This window comes from Octopus sinensis, linkage group LG27, assembly GCF_006345805.1.
Source record: "Octopus sinensis linkage group LG27, ASM634580v1, whole genome shotgun sequence".
NCBI classification, from domain to species: Eukaryota; Metazoa; Mollusca; class Cephalopoda; order Octopoda; family Octopodidae; genus Octopus; species Octopus sinensis.
In genome coordinates this window covers 17510387-17533176 of record NC_043023.1, presented here as the reverse complement: position 1 = coordinate 17533176, position 22790 = coordinate 17510387, and the positions used below count along the sequence as shown (strand labels likewise).

General features: G+C 42.7%; 4 protein-coding genes across 6 annotated transcripts in view; 1 reads left to right on the top strand and 3 right to left on the bottom strand.

Moving 5' to 3' along the window:
- The window catches only part of LOC115225437 (adhesion G-protein coupled receptor G6-like), a 176499-nt gene that overhangs the window by 105017 nt on the left and 48692 nt on the right, over positions 1-22790 (bottom strand). The window lies entirely within an intron of this gene.
- LOC115225151 (histone H2B, gonadal-like) lies at positions 3684-4207 on the bottom strand. The gene has a single exon (XM_029796102.2). The coding sequence runs from the start codon at positions 4199-4201 to the stop codon at positions 3824-3826; it is 378 nt and encodes a 125-aa protein (XP_029651962.1). The 5' UTR covers positions 4202-4207; the 3' UTR covers positions 3684-3823.
- On the top strand, positions 4393-4859 carry LOC115225371 (histone H2A-like). The gene has a single exon (XM_029796322.2). It carries the CDS (start codon positions 4453-4455, stop codon positions 4828-4830), a length of 378 nt encoding a protein of 125 aa, XP_029652182.1. The 5' UTR covers positions 4393-4452; the 3' UTR covers positions 4831-4859.
- Positions 11221-11637, bottom strand: LOC115225113 (histone H3). Its single transcript, XM_029796056.1, has one exon. It carries the CDS (start codon positions 11629-11631, stop codon positions 11221-11223), a length of 411 nt encoding a protein of 136 aa, XP_029651916.1. The 5' UTR covers positions 11632-11637.

Below are 22790 nucleotides of genomic sequence, written 5' to 3'. Positions count from 1 at the left end.
TAAAGAGCCAGAGGTGGTTTCAGCCAGGTTGGTATCAAAAGGGTTAAATATAACAAAGAATTTAGTAAAATAACTTAGTTATCATTCAGCTAGTGTTAGGAACATAAATTGTGACTAAGGTTTGGTGGAAGATTTTAATTCAAAACTTATGAAAACAAAACATTTGTACTAAAGAGCCAGAGGTGGTTTCAGCCAGGTTGGTATCAAAAGGGTTAAATATAACAAAGAATTTAGTAAAATAACTGAGTTATCATTAAGCTAGTGTTAGGAACATAAATTGTGACTAAGGTTTGGTGGAAGATTTTAATTCAAAACTTATGTAAACAAGACATTTGTACTAAAGAGCCAGAGGTGGTTTCAGCCAGGTTGGTATCAAAAGGGTTAAATATAACAAAGAATTTAGTAAAATAACTTAGTTATCATTAAGCTAGTGTTAGGAACATAAATTGTGACTAAGGTTTGATGGAAGATTTTAATTCAAAACTTATGAAAACAAGACATTTGTACTACAGAACCAGAGTTGGTTTCAGCCAGGTTAGTATCAAAAGGGTTAAGAATTGTTTCTCTATTATATATTTTAACCCTTTCATTACCATATTACTATTGAGATGCTCTGTTTCTTTCAATTACTTTAAATATAACAAAGAATTTAGTAAAATAACTTGGTTATCATTCAGCTAGTGTTAGGAACATAAATTGTGACTAAGGCTTAGCGGAAGATTTTAATTCAAAAACTTATGAAATCAAAGACATTTGTACTCAGAGCCAGAGGTGGTATCAAAAGGGTTAAATATAACAAAGAATTTAGTAAAATAACTTAGTTATCATTAAGCTAGTGTTAGGAACATAAATTGTGACTAAGGTTTGATGGAAGATTTTAATTCAAAACTTATGAAAACAAGACATTTGTACTACAGAACCAGAGTTGGTTTCAGCCAGGTTAGTATCAAAAGGGTTAAGAATTGTTTCTCTATTATATATTTTAACCCTTTCATTACCATATTACTATTGAGATGCTCTGTTTCTTTCAATTACTTTAAATATAACAAAGAATTTAGTTATCATTCAGCTAGTGTTAGGAACATAAATTGTGACTAAGGCTTAGCGGAAGATTTTAATTCAAAAACTTATGAAATCAAAGACATTTGTACTCAGAGCCAGAGGTGGTATCAAAAGGGTTAAATATAAAAAAGGATTTAGTTAAATAATTTAGTTATCATTAAGCTAGTGTTAGGAACATAAATTGTGACTAAGGTTTGGTGGAAGATTTTAATTCAAAACTTTTGGAAACATGACATTTGTACTCAGAGCCAGAGCCGGGTTGGTAATGAAAGGGTTAAAAATTCAATTTTTTGGAGGACTGCTCTCTCATTTTGGAACATAAATAGTCCTTAGTCATTCGTGGTGAGGGCCTAAGTGAAAGTAACGAAACCACTTAGCCCTTTCCAGGGCCTCGAAATATATTTCCAAAATTACTTTGTGTACACTGGACATTTTTTTTAATATCGTACCTTCATAAATGCATTTTTAAAAAAATCATTGGTACTACTAGCGAACAGTGGTCCCCGTGCGCGCACCCGCGCTAGCCAGTCGTAAGTAGTCGATCCTACAACGACTTGTGCGTATGTTCGTATTTCAAGGCTGAATATATATCAAAGAAAATTAAATATTTTCTGAACAAAGTAAATAATTTTGTAAACTAAGTAAATAAATTATTTTTATAAACAAACTAAGGTTAGGGTTAAAAAGTCGTAGGATCGACTAGCTTGCGCGAGTGCGCGCACCGGTACCACTGTTCGCTAGTAGTACCAAAATTAATTTTCTTATTCCTACGTTTTAGATGTCAGAGATTACGAATATGCGAAACCAATCTACATTTTCGAATTTCACCCGTTCTCCCTCCAATTTGTTTACCTTAAAGAGATCGTAACGAATTGACGAAGATATGCAAATCGAAATTAAATAAACAATAAAGTGAAAAGAATTTGTTTCACGTAAATTCAGTAAGCATACAGATGTGTAAGTTTTGACTGCTATCTCTAGCATGGTAGTATCTCTCAGATACGTTTAATTATAATTTATATATATAGATATGAATAAACGGATTGGGGGATACCTTAAAGAGATCGTTGCGATTTGACGAACATATAAATTTCGTGATATCGCAGTTTTGTGAGATTTGGCTGTTATTTCTATCATGTGGATGGCTAGCCGGCTTGAAGGTCAGAAGTTAAATAGAAGCAATAAAGTGTGTGTGCGTGCTTGTTCTTGTATGTGCGTGGACAAGAACAAGCACGCACACAACCATTAGCTTTCCCCTCCTCCCACTCCGTCTCTCTCTTAAGATTAATAACGTTATCAAAAACATGGAAGATTAAAAACAGCGGATTATTATACACCGAGGGAGAAACTAATAAATGCACGGGGTTGACTAGGAAGGATAAAAAAAAGTAGACTTCGTGGGACACAGGAATAGAACAGAATGGGGACTTAGTAGACTCGGGTACTACTAGCGAACAGGTGCGCGCTAGCTAGACATAAGTAGTCGATCCTACGACTTATGTTTGTATTTCAAGGCTGAACACATAAAGAAAATTGAAAATTTATCGAACAAAGCAGATAATTTATTTACTTAGTTGTAGGATCGACTACTTATGACTAGCTAGTGCGGATGCGCGCACCGGGACCACTGTTCGCTAGTAGTACCCCGGAAAATATGGTTAAGTTCGCTGGCTGGTCGAGGGAAAAATTAATAAATGCACGGTGTTGACTAGAAAGGATAAAAAAGTAGCAGACTTCGCGACACGGGGACTTAGTAGACTCGGGTACTACTAGCAAACAGTGGTCCCAGTGCGCTAGTTAGTCCTAAGTAGTCGATCCTACAACGACTTGTTTGTATTTCAAGGCTGAATACAAAGAAAATTAAATATTTTTCGAACAAAGTAAATAAATTATTTTTTAAAACAATGTATATAACATTTTTTTACACAGGGATTTAAGATGATTGATACATCTAAGAGAAATTAAATGTTTTTCGAACAAAGTAAATAATTTTAAAATAAAATTTGAACCCTTACCCTAGTTTTAGTTTGTTTTTAAAAAATAATCTATTTACTCAGTTGTTAATCCTTATGGATAATAAAGAAATACTATTAAGATTAATAACGTTATCAAAAACATGGAAGATTAAAAACAGCGGATTATTATACACCGAGGAAAAAACTAATAAATGCACGGGGTTGACTAGAAAGGATAAAAGAAACTAGCATCGACTTCGTGGGACACACGAATAGAACAGAATGGGGACTTAGTAGACTCGGGTACTACTAGCGTCGCAAGTAGTCTATCCTACTTGCGCCTGTTTGTATTTCAAGGCTGAATACATAAAGAAAATTAAATATTTCTCGAAGTAAATAATTTTTTTTAAACTAAGTAAATAAATTTGTTAAAACGATGTATATAATTTTTTTTACACAAAATATTTTCCGAAGAAAGTAAATAATTTAACCCTAACCCTAGTTATTTTATAAAAAATGAATTTATACATAGTTGTAGCATCTACTACTTATGACTAGTCGACTTTGCCTTTCATCCTTTTGGGGTCGAAAGCGCGCACTGTTCGCTCGCTAGTCGAGGGAAAAATTAATAAATGCACGGTGTTGACTAGAAAGGTTGACACGAATAGAACAGAATGGTGACTTAAGTAGAGTCTTCATCTGGTGAAAAACGCACTAAAATCGCAGATCAATAGAAAATCGAAAGTTGGAAATCATGAAAATATAGGTGGCCCTTAAAAGGACCGTTTTTTGGAGAAAAGCAAGATTTACTTGCTGCTGGTGTATTTGGTAACAGCCTTGGTCCCTTCAGAGACGGCGTGTTTAGCCAACTCACCAGGGAGAAGCAGACGGACAGCAGTCTGCACCTCACGGCTACTGATGGTCGAACGTTTGTTGTAGTGAGCCAAACGGCTGGATTCAGAAGCGATTCTTTCGAACAAATCGTTGACGAAACTGTTCATGATGGACATAGCTTTGCTGGAGATGCCAGTGTCGGGGTGGACTTGTTTCATTACTTTGTAGATGTAGATGGAATAACTTTCCTTCCTCTTCTTCTTGCGCTTCTTGTCTCCTGCGGGACGGGAAGCTTTGGCCTTGGAAGCCTTCTTGGCTCCTTTCGAAGCGGTGGCTGGTGCTGGTGGCATGATGTCACTGGCGAACGATGTTGCTATCCCTGAATCTCCTCTATTTATAGCTGTCAGGTAGGCTCAGCAGATGGACATTTTTGTAAATTCGCGCCGTTCATTTTCATTGGTTAGAATTTGACAACTGTGTCACGTGACAAAAGCCCGCTAATTTTCACCTGCTTCTCGACTGCTGGAGCCGAGGGGGCAGTATTTAAGGGCAAAAAGCTCTCTCTGCCCTGTTTTTTGCGAACTATTATCGAACTCTGAAAATGTCTGGACGTGGTAAAGGAGGAAAAGTGAAGGGAAAGAGCAAGACCCGTTCATCCCGTGCTGGACTTCAGTTCCCTGTCGGTCGTATCCACCGTCTTCTCCGTAAGGGAAACTATGCCCAACGTGTTGGTGCCGGAGCCCCAGTCTACTTGGCTGCTGTGATGGAATATTTGGCTGCCGAAGTGTTGGAATTGGCAGGAAATGCTGCCAGAGACAACAAGAAATCCAGAATCATTCCCCGTCATTTGCAGTTGGCCATCCGTAACGACGAGGAGTTGAACAAACTCTTGTCCGGAGTGACCATCGCCCAGGGTGGTGTCCTTCCCAACATCCAGGCTGTTCTTCTCCCCAAGAAGACCCAGAAGGCTTCCAAGTAAGCGCTTTCGCTCATGGCGTTTGCCTTCGTCCAACGGCCCTTTTCAGGGCCCCTAATTCTCTGCACATAGTCTCCTTGCCGGTTTTATTTGCGATTCTATTTAAGTATACATGGGTAATTTATGTAGGCGCACTTACAGTTTTCTTTTTTGTTCCGTCTGGATTTTCCTAAATCTTTTGTCACAGCGCGGGGAAGACCTGCTTTTCGCACAGCGGCCACCCGTGAATTTCTGTTTAGTTAGTTAGTTAGTTAATTAATTTGGCTCAAAAGCAGATAGCAAGGCCATGTGGGGGGACATGGAGTTAAGTACAGGGTGGTGTTCATGTAAAGAGTTCAGGCCACTTGAGGTCAAGGGAGGCTTTGAACAAAGCGGTCGTCGGCATCTTCACCATCTCGTCTGGCAGCTTGTTCCACGGATCCGCAAGCCGGACGGAGAAAGCTCCTCTCCTTCGATTGAGATGAAATCGTCGCAGGTAGAGCTTTTCGGAATGACCCCGCAAGCGGACGCTCTGGAGCAGGAGTGAAGAACAGCTAGCATCAGTTGGACTCTCCATCTAATAGATTTTACCAATATTTTGTTCACTACGGTGTTAGATATGATGGGAGGACGATCTCGATGAAAATCTTCAATATTTTTTCTCTCCACTGGACCACTTTTTATGCCTATTTTGAGGCGAGGGGACGAGGCTTTTCGGATAAAGGTTTGGGGTGATGTATGTTTCATGTCACTCACATATATTGACGTTTTACAGCCGAATTCACGCGTGGTCCATTACTGGGATTTAAGATGATTGAAACATCTAAGAAAATACTTATTACTGGAATCATTTTACATATCCTGGTACGACTTGCGCTTTTATGTTTGTATCTCAAGGCTGAATACATATCAAAGAAAATTGAATAATATTTTTCGAACAGAGTAAATAAAACGCAAGTAAAATAAATTATTTTTTGAAACAATGTATATAATTTTTTACACATTAAGTGTTTTTCGAACAAGGTAAATAAAACGCAAAATTGATAATTTTTTCAACTAAGTAAATAAATTATAAGTTAGGGTTAAAAAGTCGTCGTAGGATCGACTACTTACGACTAGCAGGCGCGAGTGCGCGCACCGTGACCACTGTTCGCTAGTAGTACCCCATATCCCTTATGAGTCACTAGGATGACTCGCAGCATTGACCTCTCCGATATTTTAACATTATGAATAATGGATGGGGGTGAAAAGATTGAATTTTCAAAATTTTAACAGTGTAGATGTATCGAAATTTACCTAAAAATATTGATCAATGTAAATAAAAGTCTGTTGAAAGTTCTAAATCGATTATGGGAAGAATTTGGGCAAAGGAACGAGGAAGATGGCTTTCGAGAAATTCACACGATCCGATTTTTCCCTAACTTCCAGGAAAGATTGGTGTCTTTTCACGAAAGTTTATACAAATACCCTTAAAACAGCATAGATTACAATTTTAAAGGATTTTGAGGAAATCTTTTTCCAGTGGGTAGGGAGAACAGTTTCGGATCAGGAAGACCGCACAAGTTATATTTTTAAATTCCCGCCCTCCGGACCGATCTTTGGCCTTTTTTTTTTTTTAAAAATACTTTTCGGTAAAAGAAAAAAATGTAAATATTTTCAGAGGAAAAAGTGTGATTTAAGGGAGATTTGGCTATCATCGTTTAGTCCTAAGTAGTCGATCCTACAACGACTAGCACATCCCAGAACAATCCTCGCACGTATACTTTTCAGTTTTTTTTCTCCCCATAAACACATTTATGCTGTAAGATAAGAAATAGATTTCCACGGCTGTGATGAAAAACAATTGGAAAATCCCCCGTTAAAACAGAAATTCCGACTTACGTGGTTCACGTTTCTCCACTCGAGTTGTAAAAACTTTTCTCTTACAAATTTCATTATAATCGTAATCTATGCCGTTTGAAAAGGATATCTAACCTATTTTCCTGAAAGGGGAAAATCGGATCGTGTGAATTTTCCGAAGATCCTCTCCCCACCCACCCCTGTTCGTTTGCACAAATTTTTCATATTCGTTTTCTACACTTTTCTAAAACTTATTAGACTGGGATTTCTTTCAACCAAATTTTGAAATACATGTATGTAATTTCTTTATTATCCATACGGATTAACACAGATGGGGACAATACAATGTTTGGGGTTAACATGGGACTTTTTACAATAAAATCGAAAGGGTTATTTACAATGAAAATTAAATAAGGACAAATAAACAAATGAAGATAAAAGAACAGGATAGCCGACCCCGTGTCAATGAAGCAGGAGTGGTCATGGAAAGTGCTAGAAATAACAGCCAAATCTGAAGATTTATGATTTTCTTCCAGCCCTACTCTCTCCGCCCCTGATTGTGTCTGTTTATTATAAGATATTGGAGAGCCTGATGTCATTTCTTGCATTTATCCACTGATTTTTAATAAAAATAGGTAAGCACATGAATATGCAGAATACGTACATACAGATGCACACACATACACATGCATGTATAGGCACACACACACACACTGACCCACACACACGTGCACAAACAAACAAAAGGGAACGCAGTTTAAATAAGGGACAGAGTCAAAAACTATTGAAAAGGTTTGCAAGACGCAACGAAAATTTTAGGAAAATAAAATAAGGAATAAGTGGAAATTTTACCGGTGTGTTAAATTATAAAGCGCAAAAAGAAAATGACTCTCCCCAGACACAACAGAATATGCTTCAACACACGAACTCACATAAAGAATCTTGCAAACCAAATCCCAAAACGAAATGTATAAAGCATGATTATTTAAAAAGTTTAAAATATCTTACGATCGGTTCATGAATGTATTACCTTCGAAATTTTATGATATATATATATATATATATATATATAATATATATATATATATATATCTATATATATATATATATATATATCTATATATATATATATATATATAGATATATATATATATATAGATATATATATATATAGATATATATATATATAGATATATAGATAGATAGATATATAGATAGATAGATATATAGATAGATAGATATATAGATATATAGATATATATATAGATATATAGATAGATAGATATATAGATATATAGATATATATATATAGATAGATAGATAGGTAGGTAGGTAGGTAGGTAGGTAGATAGATATAAGGCACAAAAAGAAAATGACTCTCCCCAGACACAACAGAATATGCTTCAACATACGAACTCATATAAAGAATCTTGCAAACCAAATCCAAAAACTAAATAGGTAGGTAAAAAGATCATTTTAAATAGCGAACTTTCTGTTAGAAAATGTTTTCTTAGACACACACACACGGCCTTTTTTTGTTGTTGATGCTTATATTACCAATGGAAATTTCTTTATTATCCATAAGGATTAACACAGATGGGGACAATACAATGGGTCATCCGTGTGGTGCATTAGTATCATCAAGGTGGGGGAAAGGATAAAAATTTTCCCAAACCGTTTTTTCACAAAAAAAACGGGCTGTGATTAAAAACAAATGGAATCCCCAAACTTTTCTCTTACAAATTTCTTTATAATCGTAAGCTATGCCATTTGAAAAACAGTAGTATAAACTTTCTATTAAGAGGAAAATATCGGATGGTGAGAATTTTCCGAAGATCTTCTCCCCACCCACCACCGTTCGTTTGCACAAATTTTTCATATTCGTTTTCTACACTTTTCTAAAACTTATTAGACTGGGATTTCTTTCAACCAAATTTTGAAATACATGTATGTAATTTCTTTATTATCCATACGGATTAACACAGATGGGGACAATACAATGTTTGGGGTTAACATGGGACTTTTTACAATAATGATATTTACAATGAAAATTAAATAAGGACAAATAAACAAATGAAGATAAAAGAACAGGATAGCCGACCCCGTGTCAATGAAACAGGAGTGGTCATGGAAAGTGCTAGAAATAACAGCCAAATCTGAAGATTTATGATTTTCTTCCAGCCCTACTCTCTCCGCCCCTGATTGTGTCTGTTTATTATAAGATATTGGAGAGCCTGATGTCATTTCTTGCATTTATCCACTGATTTTTAATAAAAATAGGTAAGCACATGAATATGCAGAATACGTACATACAGATGCACACACATACACATGCATGTATAGGCACACACACACACACACTGACCCACACACACACACTGACCCACACACAGGTGCACAAACAAACAAAAGGGAACGCAGTTTAAATAACGGACAGAGTCAAAAACTATTGAAAAGGTTTGCAAGACGCAACGAAAATTTTAGGAAAATAAAATAAGGAATAAGTGGAAATGTTACCGGTGTGTTAAATTATAAAGCGCAAAAAGAAAATGACTCTCTCCAGACACAACAGAATATGCTTCAACACACGAACTCATGTAAAGAATCTTGCAAACCAAATCCCAAAACGAAATGTATAAAGCATGATTATTTAAAAAGTTTAAAATATCTTACGATCGGTTCATGAATGTATTACCTTCGAAATTTTATGATAGATATATAGATATATATATAGATAGATAGATAGATAGGTAGGTAGGTAGGTAGGTAGATAGATATAGATACATAGATAGATAGATACATAGATAGATAGATATAAGGCACAAAAAGAAAATGACTCTCCCCAGACACAACAGAATATGCTTCAACATACGAACTCATATAAAGAATCTTGCAAACCAAATCCAAAAACTAAATAGGTAGGTAAAAAGATCATTTTAAATAGCGAACTTTCTGTTAGAAAATGTTTTCTTAGACACACACACACGGCCTTTTTTTGTTGTTGATGCTTATATTACCAATGGAAATTTCTTTATTATCCATAAGGATTAACACAGATGGGGACAATACAATGGGTCATCCGTGTGGTGCATTAGTATCATCAAGGTGGGGGAAAGGATAAAAATTTTCCCAAACCGTTTTTTCACAAAAAAAACGGGCTGTGATTAAAAACAAATGGAAATCCCCAAACTTTTCTCTTACAAATTTCTTTATAATCGTAAGCTATGCCATTTGAAAAACAGTAGTATAAACTTTCTATTAAGAGGGAAAATATCGGATGGTGAGAATTTTCCGAAGATCTTCTCCCCACCCACCACCGTTCGTTTGCACAAATTTTTCATATTCGTTTTCTACACTTTTTTAAAACTTATTAGACTGGGATTTCTTTCTTTGCTGACCGGGAGTTAAAGTGGTCATGCGAAGTGCTAGAAATAACAGCCAAATCTCCCCCGGTTCGTTTGCGTGTTTTTTTCTTCTCATATTCAGTTTCCCCACAGTTGTCAACACCCAGCAGACTGAGGATGTTTATATTGACCGAGGGAGGTGGGTTCAAAAAAATTAACTTTTCATAAGACGCATAACTTCGAAGGCCATGACTGAGCATTTAAATTGCAAATCTTTTAGTTGTTGCTTATTATGCCAGCAATTATACGGAAAAACATCAATACACATGACAGTGACGTGCTAGAAACAGCAGCCAAATTGCCCTTAACTCACCTTTTCGTTTGAAAATATTTACATTATTTTCTAAGCGAAAAGGCTTCTCATAGTTAAAGTACGTAGTGCCAAATAAATTGGAACGAATAAGTTAAAAGCTTAAATCGTTCGTCACAACAGAAGTACGAAAAAAATATCAAATCTCGGATCTTTTCGGTTTGAACGGCAGTTTTTTTCTAGCGGTGTCAGGGTTCATTTGCCACGTCTATACTTAACTACCTGTGTAATACCTTGTAGTGATATCTTAAATATTTCAGGTACACCGTTTGGATCTTTTCGGTTTGAACGGCAGTTTTTTCTACTGGTGTCATATGAAATTGTCACCCGTGGGGGGAAGGGTATTTTTTTTTTTTTCAGAAATGTAAATAAACCCAATCTGTTTCTTAAACGAATATATAATAGAGAAATTAAACGAGGGACATATTCATACGGCACGTAATTTTTTTTTCTCTTTTCTAGTTTCAGCTAGAATGTTTTTTTTTACCTCAATAGACGTCAGTGATTAGTTGAAATTGCAGAAATTAAAAAAAAAACCAACAAATATCTTACAAACTATAGAATTTTCTTAATAAAGCCAAGAGAAAAAGATGTTTTATAAACACATTCTACCAGTATACGAAGTTTCAAATTTTTTACTTACCTAGAAATTATGTAAAAAAAACTGCCGTTCAAACCGAAGAGATCCAAAATATCTAATGCACAGCTTCAGAACAAAGTATCAAAGACATTTCGAATAAACAATTCACGAGACGAGAACACGAAAACATACCATCTTAAGGGTTAGCAGAACTTTACGAAAAGATTTAGAGGCCCTGAAAAGGGCCGTTGGGCTAAAGTATTAGCTGCATCATTTTCAGTTTAGGCTCTCTCACCACGAATACGGCGGGCAAGTTGGATGTCCTTGGGCATGATGGTCACTCTCTTGGCGTGGATAGCGCACAAGTTGGTATCCTCGAAAAGGCCGACCAAGTAAGCCTCGCTGGCCTCCTGTAAAGCCATTACGGCAGAGCTCTGGAAACGAAGGTCGGTCTTGAAGTCCTGAGCGATCTCACGAACGAGACGTTGGAAGGGAAGTTTTCTGATCAGAAGTTCAGTGGATTTCTGGTAACGTCTGATCTCTCGCAGAGCTACGGTACCAGGCCTGTAACGATGGGGTTTCTTCACACCGCCAGTTGCTGGGGCACTCTTCCTGGCAGCCTTAGTGGCAAGTTGTTTACGAGGAGCCTTTCCTCCGGTAGATTTACGTGCTGTCTGCTTTGTACGAGCCATTCTGATGACAATACAAAAAAAGTCTAAGGGGCCGACAGCTGGTACGCTTTATATAGACATTAGTGGCGGGCTAAACTTTTTATCTACTAACAAAATTAAGCGCCAAGACCGGACTGGGTCCCGAATTCCGCGGGTGGATCTCCGCTATGTACAGCGGCATCAAGTCCACCGTCCAGATAAACGGTTACCTAACGGAACCGTTTTCGATCAAGTGTTCAGTGCGTCAGGGTGCGCCCTTGTCACCACTTTTGTACGTATTGGCTCTTGAGCCACTACTGCGAAGGTTGGAAAGGCTGGGGCAACTCAGATGAAATCGGAGGTGGGAGGTCGGTCACTGCCTATGCGGATGACATCACCCTCATCGTGTCCAAAGAGGCCCAACTACCTTGTGTAGAGGAGGCTATCAGAGGATACGAGGCGGTGGCAGGAGCAAAGGTTAACAGGGACAAATCGGTCGGCTGCGCCTCGGCACCTGGAGGACAAGCCGATATCGTCCAGTGTTGTGGGACACTGGACGGATGGCCCTGTTAAGTTGTGCTGGGAGTTTGGTTTGGACCGGACTCCCAAACGGAGAAGAACTGGAGCGAGGTGACGGGCAGGTGGAGGCCATAGTACGGACCTGGTCCGGAAGGTCTCTGTCCTTGAAAGGAAGGGCGGAGGTGGTGCAGATGTTTATTGCATCTGTAATCACCTATCGCCTGACTGTCGTCCCTTGCCCCAACTCATGGCTTAACAAGTTGGAACGAGTCCTCTTTCGCTTTTTGTGGAAAGGAGGAAGGCCTCTTGTGAGACGCTCCGTGTGCTGTCAAGAACCGTTAAAGGGTGGGTTAGGGATGCCTTGGTTGATGATGCGCAGACATGCGTTGAGACTAAGACATCTCTGGCACCACCTGGAAGGTGATAAGGTGTGGAGTCCGCTGGCAGAGGGATTTTTCCCGAGACCAGCCTCCTTAGTTAATTTTAAACCCGGTTACATCAGAAGATGGAATCTGACTCTATGGCAAAAGGAGTGCCGACAGGCACTCACGCTGATCCACAAGACGGGCAAGGCCGGCTGCGGAAATACCACCTCGTATTTTATAGAGGGCTGGTAGAAGGTAAAAACGATGACGTCCTAGGAGGGGCTCTGGGTTTGAATGAAGACCAGCTTGCCAATTGTGTTTAAGAAAACGTTCAGGTCGGGGTATTTGGATAATTTCCAAGATCCCTGACCTGGCAGTGCTACAGGAATGCTTTACCTGTTCGCGAGAAGTTATCGCGGCACGGAGTTCCAGTGCCACCGACATGTCCAAGATGCGGTTGGACGATGAAACCGTTCAACACGCTGTCGTTCACTGTCGGAAGTTGAACGACTTGATAAGTTACGCAGAACACGTGTTATCGCATCTGGGACGAGTACAGCTGTCGGCTGAGTCTATGATTAAGATGATACCGCCAACTGGACTCTCGAAGGAAGGTGAGGCATGTTTTCACTGCACGGTTGCAGTGGTAAGGAATGCATGTGGAGAACGAGAATGGAAGGAGCCGCGACAGGGTCCTTTATCTCCGGGCCCGGCTTGCTCACCTACTTCAGATATCATCTGAGGAGCAAGATGGGACTGGAGAGGAGGACCTTGCCGCGGGGAGTGTATGAGAAAAGATGGAAAGAAGTGGAAAGAAGGTGGGTGTGAGAAACCCAGCTTGACCATGGAGGAGAAAGAGGAAGTGGAAGCTGCAGGGCCTCAACAATTGCCGGGGTGTAAAAGCTCCAGTAAAACCACAAAGGTCATCTACAAGTGTTTGTCATACTAGTTATGCAACTATTACTTTATAACGAATCCAAACGAATCTTTTAATCGAATCTCTTAAATGTTTTTGTATGTATGTCCTGTATTCGTCCCTTCTATGTATTGATTTTCTATAATCGTAATAAAGAGATAAGTCATTAATCTGATAGTCATATTGCTGCTTCTTGTTTGCGTTTTGCGTTGTGAGAAATTTGCTGCTGCTATTTAAGAGAATTCGAAGTTGTAATATCATTGTCTGTGTAAACTGTTCTGAACAGTACCCGTTGTAAAACGATAATTTTCGCCCTACGGGGCAGAAAATTTTGTACTAACCATATCTTGTTACCTTAAAGGTAACTTTCAGAGATGGAGTTCGACCTGACGTCGAAGGAAGACTTTCCCGTGATGGGAAAAGGTGAAAAAGAGGAAAAGCAAGTACCCAGGCAGTCATTCTCGGCCGCGGTGGGCGGCGCCATGTTGGAAATAGAATTCAAAATTGAACAACTGTACGAATATAGGAACTTGGTAAAAGTAGAAGGAGGAGAGATAAGGCTTGTGCCGCCACAAGCGAAAGTTCAAGAGATCAAGGAAAGGATTGTAATTTATAAAGTGTACAACTTTAAAGAAAAAAAGATCATGGAAGTCAAAAATGAAATCGTTGAGAAATGCTTGGCCCGGTGTGGGACAAAATCCGCCATATAGTGAGAGTGCACGAAGTGCCACGATCGAAGCACACTTTGACACGGCAGAGGTGGCGAAAGAGGTGTCGTCGTTGACCCTTAAAAACGACGACATCATGCTGCTACCCTCGTACATGGGAAGCGAACCGCAAAGGTATAGTTGAAGACATACCCAGAGGGTACGACACCATGTGGGTAGCAGCGGCGGTCTTGCATAATGTGGAACGCGAAATATCCATACTGCAAATGAGAAGGAAGGAGGCGGTGCGATGGAGGGGCCAGACTCTGGAACTCCTAGTACAGGCAGAGAACAAGATTTTGGAGAGCCTGCCTGACAGGATTTTTAATGAAGATGGTACGTCCATGAGAGTTCGGTGGAGGGACGAAGACCCAGATGCTTCAAGTGTAGAAAAAGGGTCACGTCCGATCCAATTGTACCAGGAAAAAAGTACAGAAGAAGCGCCTCCTCCAAGTGTACCCAACGCGAAAGGGGAGGAAAAAAAAGAAAAACAACAAACGACCAAGACAAGTACGGAAGCGAAAATAGACCAAATAGAACTGATGGAATACACTCAAGTCACGCACAAAAGAAAAAAAGAGAATACCCTGGACTCCCCTCCCCAAACAAGGAAAAAAACAACTAACACAGCAGACACACACATTAAGCAAATTCCCCAACAACCCCTACCCCCATGGCACTGTTTTCATTGGAAAACAGTTTGCCAAGCCCCTCCCCATAAAACAAGATTCTAAAAAATGTTTATTGAAAAATGAAAAAATAATAGCGTTTGATGAAAAAACGAAAAAGTTTACAAATGCTGCAAACTGTCGAGGTTTATGCTGTACAGCAGAACCTCAGATGGAAAAGCAATTGCGCGCTTCGCGAAGGTAGGCGAGAACGAATGGAAGGAGGAGGTTCTTCAGGAACACCTGAGGAACCGCCTAATAAGAGATTAACCAAGGAAGTAATAGAGGGCAAACTAACAATAACCCCGGCAACCACACCAACCCAGAGCCCAGTGGCAACGCCGGTCAAAGGCCCTGCAGTAGAGGAAGAAAGGGAAGCAGGCAAAATCAGACCGCCGTGCTCCCTTTCACAACCGTGAGTATATTTATTTTCCTCCTTCGCCCACAATGGCCAAGCTGGGCTGTATAAACATACGTGGAATGGGGTCGAAACGGAAACAAATTTGTTTCCTGAACGACCTCACGACACACGGTATAGATGTTGCTATCGTAACCGAGTCCAAGATGAGCGAGACCCAAGCGTTCTCACCTCTTCTAAATGGTTTCGAGAAATTTATTTCTCCTAGCCGAGGAAGAGGAAGAGGCGTGGCAGTCTTCATCAGGAAGAGCTTGGACCTGCAGGTAAGTACTGTCTTTCTGGACCCAGAAGGCAGACTGGTTGTCCTGGATGTGACTCACGCAAGTAAACAGTCCTTCAGGTTGGTAGCTGTCTACGCCCCGAACGAGGGTAGACAGACGGGCTTTTTTCGGAACCTGGAGCCCTTTCTGGCGACGTCGAAAACAGTAATCCTAGTAGGGGACTTTAACACTGTCCTTGAAGCGCACATCGACAGTGTTGGCTCAACCAATAGGAAGGGAGACCCTAGCCTCAAGGGACTACTAGAGAGCTTTGATCTAGTAGACCGTTACCGACTGGATGAGCCGAGCGTTCCACAGTGGACGTGGAGTAACAACGACGGCTCACACAGATCGTATCTAGATAGGATATTTATTAAGAAAAGAGATAAGGATACGTTTAGTTGTCCACAATTCATATTGTACCTTACACGGATCACAAGTTTGTGACGTGTGAGGTGCAATTAGACAAGTGTCATAGACAGGGACCCGGGTACTGGAAGCTGAACAAGGCTATTTTGAATTGTGAAGACTTCCGTACCCGGATTAAGGAGTTAGTTCAGAGGGCATTGTGCGGCACCATCATTAACAATAGATGGTGGCACGCCTCAAAAGAGCCATTCGTTTAGAGTCCGTTAGATTTAGCAATCAGCTAAGGATAGATAGGGCTAGTCTAGAGGGCGATTTAGTTAAGAATCTAGACGAGGCAATGGAAGCTGGCTCTGCATCCGGAGTACTGGCGGCAAGGACGGTATTGTACCGTCACCTTAACTCCAAACACGAAGGTTGCAGAGTCAGAGCTAAGCTGCGCGCGGGAAACGAGAAGGTGTTAACGTGGCCGGATGGGCCCGTCGTGTGGAGAGTAAGAGAGGCAACAGAGCCTCAATAAAATCTTTGACTGACGAACAGGGACAAAAGATCTATGGACAGGAGGAGATGCAAAAGTTTCTTCACCAGCATTTCGCCGCGCGTGTTCGGGGGTGGTGGCCCGCTGGAGCGGGGAGTGCCTTAAGGGACTTCCTGGCCGGCGGGCCGCGGCTCGCGGGGCGTGAGGCGGAGTGCTGTGAGGGAGCGATCACTCCCGCGGAAATAAGGAAGTGCTGGCCGGGTGCGGCGGGGAGAAGTCGCGGGGCTGGATGGTCTGCCCTACGAGTTTTACCAAAGTATGCCGGACTTGTTCGGGGGAATACTGGCAGGCGTCTACACGAACTGGCAGCAGAATGGGAGAATTCCCAGTTCTGTAAGCCGGGGAGTGGTGACGCTAATCCAGAAAGACCCGAGCAAGGGGGATATAATTAGTAACTACAGGCCCATAACTCTACTTAATGTAGAGTTAAAGATTTTGGCCAAGGTGTTAGCAAAAAGGTTGACGGTTGTCGTGGAGAAACTTGTAGGGAGAGCACAGACATGTGCAATTCCAGGCAGGTCGATCCAGGACAACCTTCACCTTATACGCTACACCCTAGATAGGGTGGGTAAAGTAACCGGCAAAGGCGGGGTAACGGTCCACTTGGACCAAAGTAAAGCCTTCGATAGGGTAGACCATGGGTACCTGGCGACGGTCCTCGAAGCGACCGGACTGGGTCCCGAATTCCGCGGGTGGATCTCCGCTATGTACAGCGGCATCAAGTCCACCGTCCAGATAAACGGTTACCTAACGGAACCGTTTTCGATCAAGTGTTCAGTGCGTCAGGGGCCCCTTGTCACCACTTTTGTACGTATTGGCTCTTGAGCCACTACTGCGAAGGTTGGAAAGGCTGGGGAGCAACTCAGATGAAATCGGAGGTGGGAGGTCGGTCACTGCCTATGCGGATGACATCACCCTCATCGTGTCCAAAGAGGCCCAACTACCTTGTGTAGAGGAGCTATCAGAGGATACGAGGCGGTGGCAGGAGCAAAGGTTAACAGGGACAAATCGGTCGGCTTGCGCCTCGGCACCTGGAGGAACAAGCCGATATCGTCCAGTGTTGTGGACACTGGACGGATGGCCCTGTTAAGTTGCTGGGAGTTTGGTTTGGACCGGACTCCCAAACGGAGAAGAACTGGAGCGAGGTGACGGGCAAGGTGGAGGCCATAGTACGGACCTGGTCCGGAAGGTCTCTGTCCTTGAAAGGAAGGGCGGAGGTGGTGCAGATGTTTATTGCATCTGTAATCACCTATCGCCTGACCGTCGTCCCTTGCCCCAACTCATGGCTTAACAAGTTGGAACGAGTCCTCTTTCGCTTTTTGTGGAAAGGAGGAAGGCCTCTTGTGAGACGCTCCGTGTGCTGTCAAGAACCGTTAAAGGGTGGGTTAGGGATGCCTTGGTTGATGATGCGCAGACATGCGTTGAGACTAAGACATCTCTGGCACCACCTGGAAGGTGATAAGGTGTGGAGTCCGCTGGCAGAGGGATTTTTCCCGAGACCGGCCTCCTTAGTTAATTTTAAACCCGGTTACATCAGAAGATGGAATCTGACTCTATGGCAAAAGGAGTGCCGACAGGCACTCACGCTGATCCACAAGACGGGCAAGGCCGGCTGCGGAAATACCACCTCGGTATTTTATAGAGGGCTGGTAGAAGGTAAAAACGATGACGTCCTAGGAGGGGCTCTGGGGTTTGATGAAGACCAGCTTGCCAATTTGTTTAAGAAAACGTTCAGGTCGGGGTATTTGGATAATTTCCAAAGATCCCTGACCTGGCAGTGCTACAGGAATGCTTTACCTGTTCGCGAGAAGTTATCGCGGCACGGAGTTCCAGTGCCACCGACATGTCCAAGATGCGGGTTGGACGATGAAACCGTTCAACACGCTGTTGTTCACTGTCGGAAGTTGAACGACTTGATAAGTTACGCAGAACACGTGTTATCGCATCTGGGACGAGTACAGCTGTCGGCTGAATCTATGATTAAGATGATACCGCCAACTGGACTCTCGAAGGAAGGTGAGGCATGTTTTCACTGCACGGTTGCAGTGGTAAAGGAATGCATGTGGAGAACGAGAATGGAAGGAGCCGCGACAGGGTCCTTTATCTCCGGGCCCGGCTTGCTCACCTACTTCAGATATCATCTGAGGAGCAAGATGGGACTGGAGAGGAGGACCTTGCCGCGGGGAGTGTATGAGAAAAGATGGAAAGAAGTGGAAAGAAAGGTGGGTGTGAGAAACCCAGCTTGACCATGGAGGAGAAAGAGGAAGTGGAAGCTGCAGGGCCTCAACAATTGCCGGGGTGTAAAAGCTCCAGTAAAACCACAAAGGTCATCTACAAGTGTTTGTCATACTAGTTATGCAAAAACTATTACTTTATAACGAATCCAAACGAATCTTTTAATCGAATCTCTTAAATGTTTTTGTATGTATGTCCTGTATTCGTCCCTTCTATGTATTGATTTTCTATAATCGTAATAAAGAGATAAGTCATTAATCTGATAGTCATATCGCTGCTTCTTGTTTGCGTTTTGCGTTGTGAGAAATTGCTGCTGCTATTTAAGAGAATTCGAAGTTGTAATATCATTGTCTGTGTAAACTGTTCTGAACAGTACCCGTTGTAAAACGATAATTTTCGCCCTACGGGGCAGAAAATTTTGTACTAACCATATCTTGTTACCTTAAAGGTAACTTTCAGAGATGGAGTTCGACCTGACGTCGAAGGAAGACTTTCCCGTGATGGGAAAAGGTGAAAAAGAGGAAAAGCAAGTACCCAGGCAGTCATTCTCGGCCGCGGTGGGCGGCGCCATGTTGGAAATAGAATTCAAAATTGAACAACTGTACGAATATAGGAACTTGGTAAAAGTAGAAGGAGGAGAGATAAGGCTTGTGCCGCCACAAGCGAAAGTTCAAGAGATCAAGGAAAGGATTGTAATGTATAAAGTGTACAACTTTAAAGAAAAAAAGATCATGGAAGTCAAAAATGAAATCGTTGAGAAATGCTTGGTCCCGGTGTGGGACAAAATCCGCCATATAGTGAGAGGTGCACGAAGTGCCACGATCGAAGCACACTTTGACACGGCAGAGGTGGCGAAAGAGGTGTCGTCGTTGACCCTTAAAAACGACGACATCATGCTGCTACCCTCGTACATGGGGAAGCGAACCGCAAAGGTAACAGTTGAAGACATACCCAGAGGGTACGACACCATGTGGGTAGCAGCGGCGGTCTTGCATAATGTGGAACGCGAAATATCCATACTGCAAATGAGAAGGAAGGAGGCGGTGCGATGGAGGGGCCAGACTCTGGAACTCCTAGTACAGGCAGAGAACAAGATTTTGGAGAGCCTGCCTGACAGGATTTTTAATGAAGATGGTACGTCCATGAGAGTTTCGGTGGAGGGACGAAGACCTAGATGCTTCAAGTGTGGAGAAAAGGGTCACGTCCGTTCCAATTGTACCAGGAAAAAAAGTACAGAAGAAGCGCCTCCTCCAAGTGTACCCAACGCGAAAGGGGAGGAAAAAAAAGAAAAACAACAAACGACCAAGACAAGTACGGAAGCGAAAATAGACCAAATAGAACTGATGGAATACACTCAAGTCACGCACAAAAGAAAAAAGAGAATACCCTGGACTCCCCTCCCCAAACAAGGAAAAAAACAACTAACACAGCAGACACACACATTAAGCAAATTTCCCAACCCTACCCCCATGGCACTGTTTTCATTGGAAAACAGTTTGCCAAGCCCCTCCCCATAAAACAAGATTCTAAAAAATGTTTATTGAAAAATGAAAAATAATAGCGTTTGATGAAAAAAACGAAAAAGTTTACAAATGCTGCAAACTGTCGAGGTTTATGCTGTACAGCAGAACCTCAGATGGAAAAGCAATTGCGCGCTTCGCGAAGATAGGCGAGAACGAATGGAAGGAGGAGGTTCTTCAGGAACACCTGAGGAACCGCCTAATAAGAGATGTAACCAAGGAAGTAATAGAGGGCAAACTAACAATAACCCCGGCAACCACACCAACCCAGAGCCCAGTGGCAACGCCGGTCAAAGGCCCTGCAGTAGAGGAAGAAAGGGAAGCAGGCAAAATCAGACCGCCGTGCTCCCTTTCACAACCGTGAGTATAATTATTTTCCTCCTTCGCCCACAATGGCTAAGCTGGGCTGTATAAACATACGTGGAATGGGGTCGAAACGGAAACAAATTTGTTTCCTGAACGACCTCACGACACACGGTATAGATGTTGCTATCGTAACCGAGTCCAAGATGAGCGAGACCCAAGCGTTCTCACCTCTCCTAAATGGTTTCGAGAAATTTATTTCTCCTAGCCGAGGAAGAGGAAGAGGCGTGGCAGTCTTCATCAGGAAGAGCTTGGACCTGCAGGTAAGTACTGTCTTTCTGGACCCAGAAGGCAGACTGGTTGTCCTGGATGTGACTCACGCAAGTAAACAGTCCTTCAGGTTGGTAGCTGTCTACGCCCCGAACGAGGGTAGACAGACGGGCTTTTTTCGGAACCTGGAGCCCTTTCTGGCGACGTCGAAAACAGTAATCCTAGTAGGGGACTTTAACACTGTCCTTGAAGCGCACATCGACAGTGCTGGCTCAACCAATAGGAAGGGGGACCCTAGCCTCAGGGGCCTGCTAGAGAGCTTTAACCTAGTGGACCGTTACCGACTGGATGAGCCGAGCGTTCCACAGTGGACGTGGAGTAATAACGACGGCTCACACAGATCGTATCTAGATAGGATATTTATTAAGAAAAGAGATAAGGATACGTTTAGTTGTCCACAATTTCATATTGTACCTTACTCGGATCACAAGTTTGTGACGTGTGAGGTGCAATTAGACAAGTGTCATAGACAGGGACCCGGGTACTGGAAGCTGAACAAGGCTATTTTGAATTGTGAAGACTTCCGTACCCGGATTAAGGAGTTAGTTCAGAGGGCATTGTGCGGCACCATTATCAACAACAGATGGTGGCACGCCCTCAAAAGAGCCATTCGTTTAGAGTCCGTTAGATTTAGCAATCAGCTAAGGATAGATAGGGCTAGTCTAGAGGGCGATTTAGTTAAGAATCTAGACGAGGCAATGGAAGCTGGCTCTGCATCCGGAGTACTGGCGGCAAGGACGGTATTGTACCGTCACCTTAACTCCAAACACGAAGGTTGCAGAGTCAGAGCTAAGCTGCGCGCCGGGAAACGAGAAGGTGTTAACGTGGCCGGATGGGCCCGTCGTGTGGAGAGTAAGAGAGGCAACAGAGCCTCAATAAAATCTTTGACTGACGAACAGGGACAAAAGATCTATGGACAGGAGGAGATGCAAAAGTTTCTTCACCAGCATTTCGCGCGCGTGTTCGGGGGTGGTGGCCCGCTGGAGCGGGGGAGTGCCTTAAGGGACTTCCTGGCCGGCGGGCCGCGGCTCGCGGGGCGTGAGGCGGAGTGCTGTGAGGGAGCGATCACTCCCGCGGAAATAAGGGAAGTGCTGGCCGGGTGCGGCGGGGAGAAGTCGCCGGGGCTGGATGGTCTGCCCTACGAGTTTTACCAAAGTATGCCGGACTTGTTCGGGGGAATACTGGCAGGCGTCTACACGAACTGGCAGCAGAATGGGAGAATTCCCAGTTCTGTAAGCCGGGGAGTGGTGACGCTAATCCAGAAAGACCCGAGCAAGGGGGATATAATTAGTAACTACAGGCCCATAACTCTACTTAATGTAGAGTTAAAGATTTTGGCCAAGGTGTTAGCAAAAAGGTTGACGGTTGTCGTGGAGAAACTTGTAGGGAGAGCACAGACATGTGCAATTCCAGGCAGGTCGATCCAGGACAACCTCACCTTATACGCTACACCCTAGATAGGGTGGGTAAAGTAACCGGCAAAGGCGGGGTAACGGTCCACTTGGACCAAAGTAAAGCCTTCGATAGGGTAGACCATGGGTACCTGGCGACGGTCCTCGAAGCGACCGGACTGGGTCCCGAATTCCGCGGGTGGATCTCCGCTATGTACAGCGGCATCAAGTCCACCGTCCAGATAAACGGTTACCTAACGGAACCGTTTTCGATCAAGTGTTCAGTGCGTCAGGGGTGCCCCTTGTCACCACTTTTGTACGTATTGGCTCTTGAGCCACTACTGCGAAGGTTGGAAAGGCTGGGGAGCAACTCAGATGAAATCGGAGGTGGGAGGTCGGTCACTGCCTATGCGGATGACATCACCCTCATCGTGTCCAAAGAGGCCCAACTACCTTGTGTAGAGGAGGCTATCAGAGGATACGAGGCGGTGGCAGGAGCAAAGGTTAACAGGGACAAATCGGTCGGCTTGCGCCTCGGCACCTGGAGGAACAAGCCGATATCGTCCAGTGTTGTGGGACACTGGACGGATGGCCCTGTTAAGTTGCTGGGAGTTTGGTTTGGACCGGACTCCCAAACGGAGAAGAACTGGAGCGAGGTGACGGGC

Coding starts and splice junctions, on each gene's coding strand:
- LOC115225151 (XM_029796102.2), bottom strand. CDS start 4,201: ATGCCACCAGCACCAGCCACCGCTTCGAAAGGAGCCAAGAAGGCTTCC.
- LOC115225113 (XM_029796056.1), bottom strand. CDS start 11,631: ATGGCTCGTACAAAGCAGACAGCACGTAAATCTACCGGAGGAAAGGCT.
- LOC115225371 (XM_029796322.2), top strand. CDS start 4,453: ATGTCTGGACGTGGTAAAGGAGGAAAAGTGAAGGGAAAGAGCAAGACC.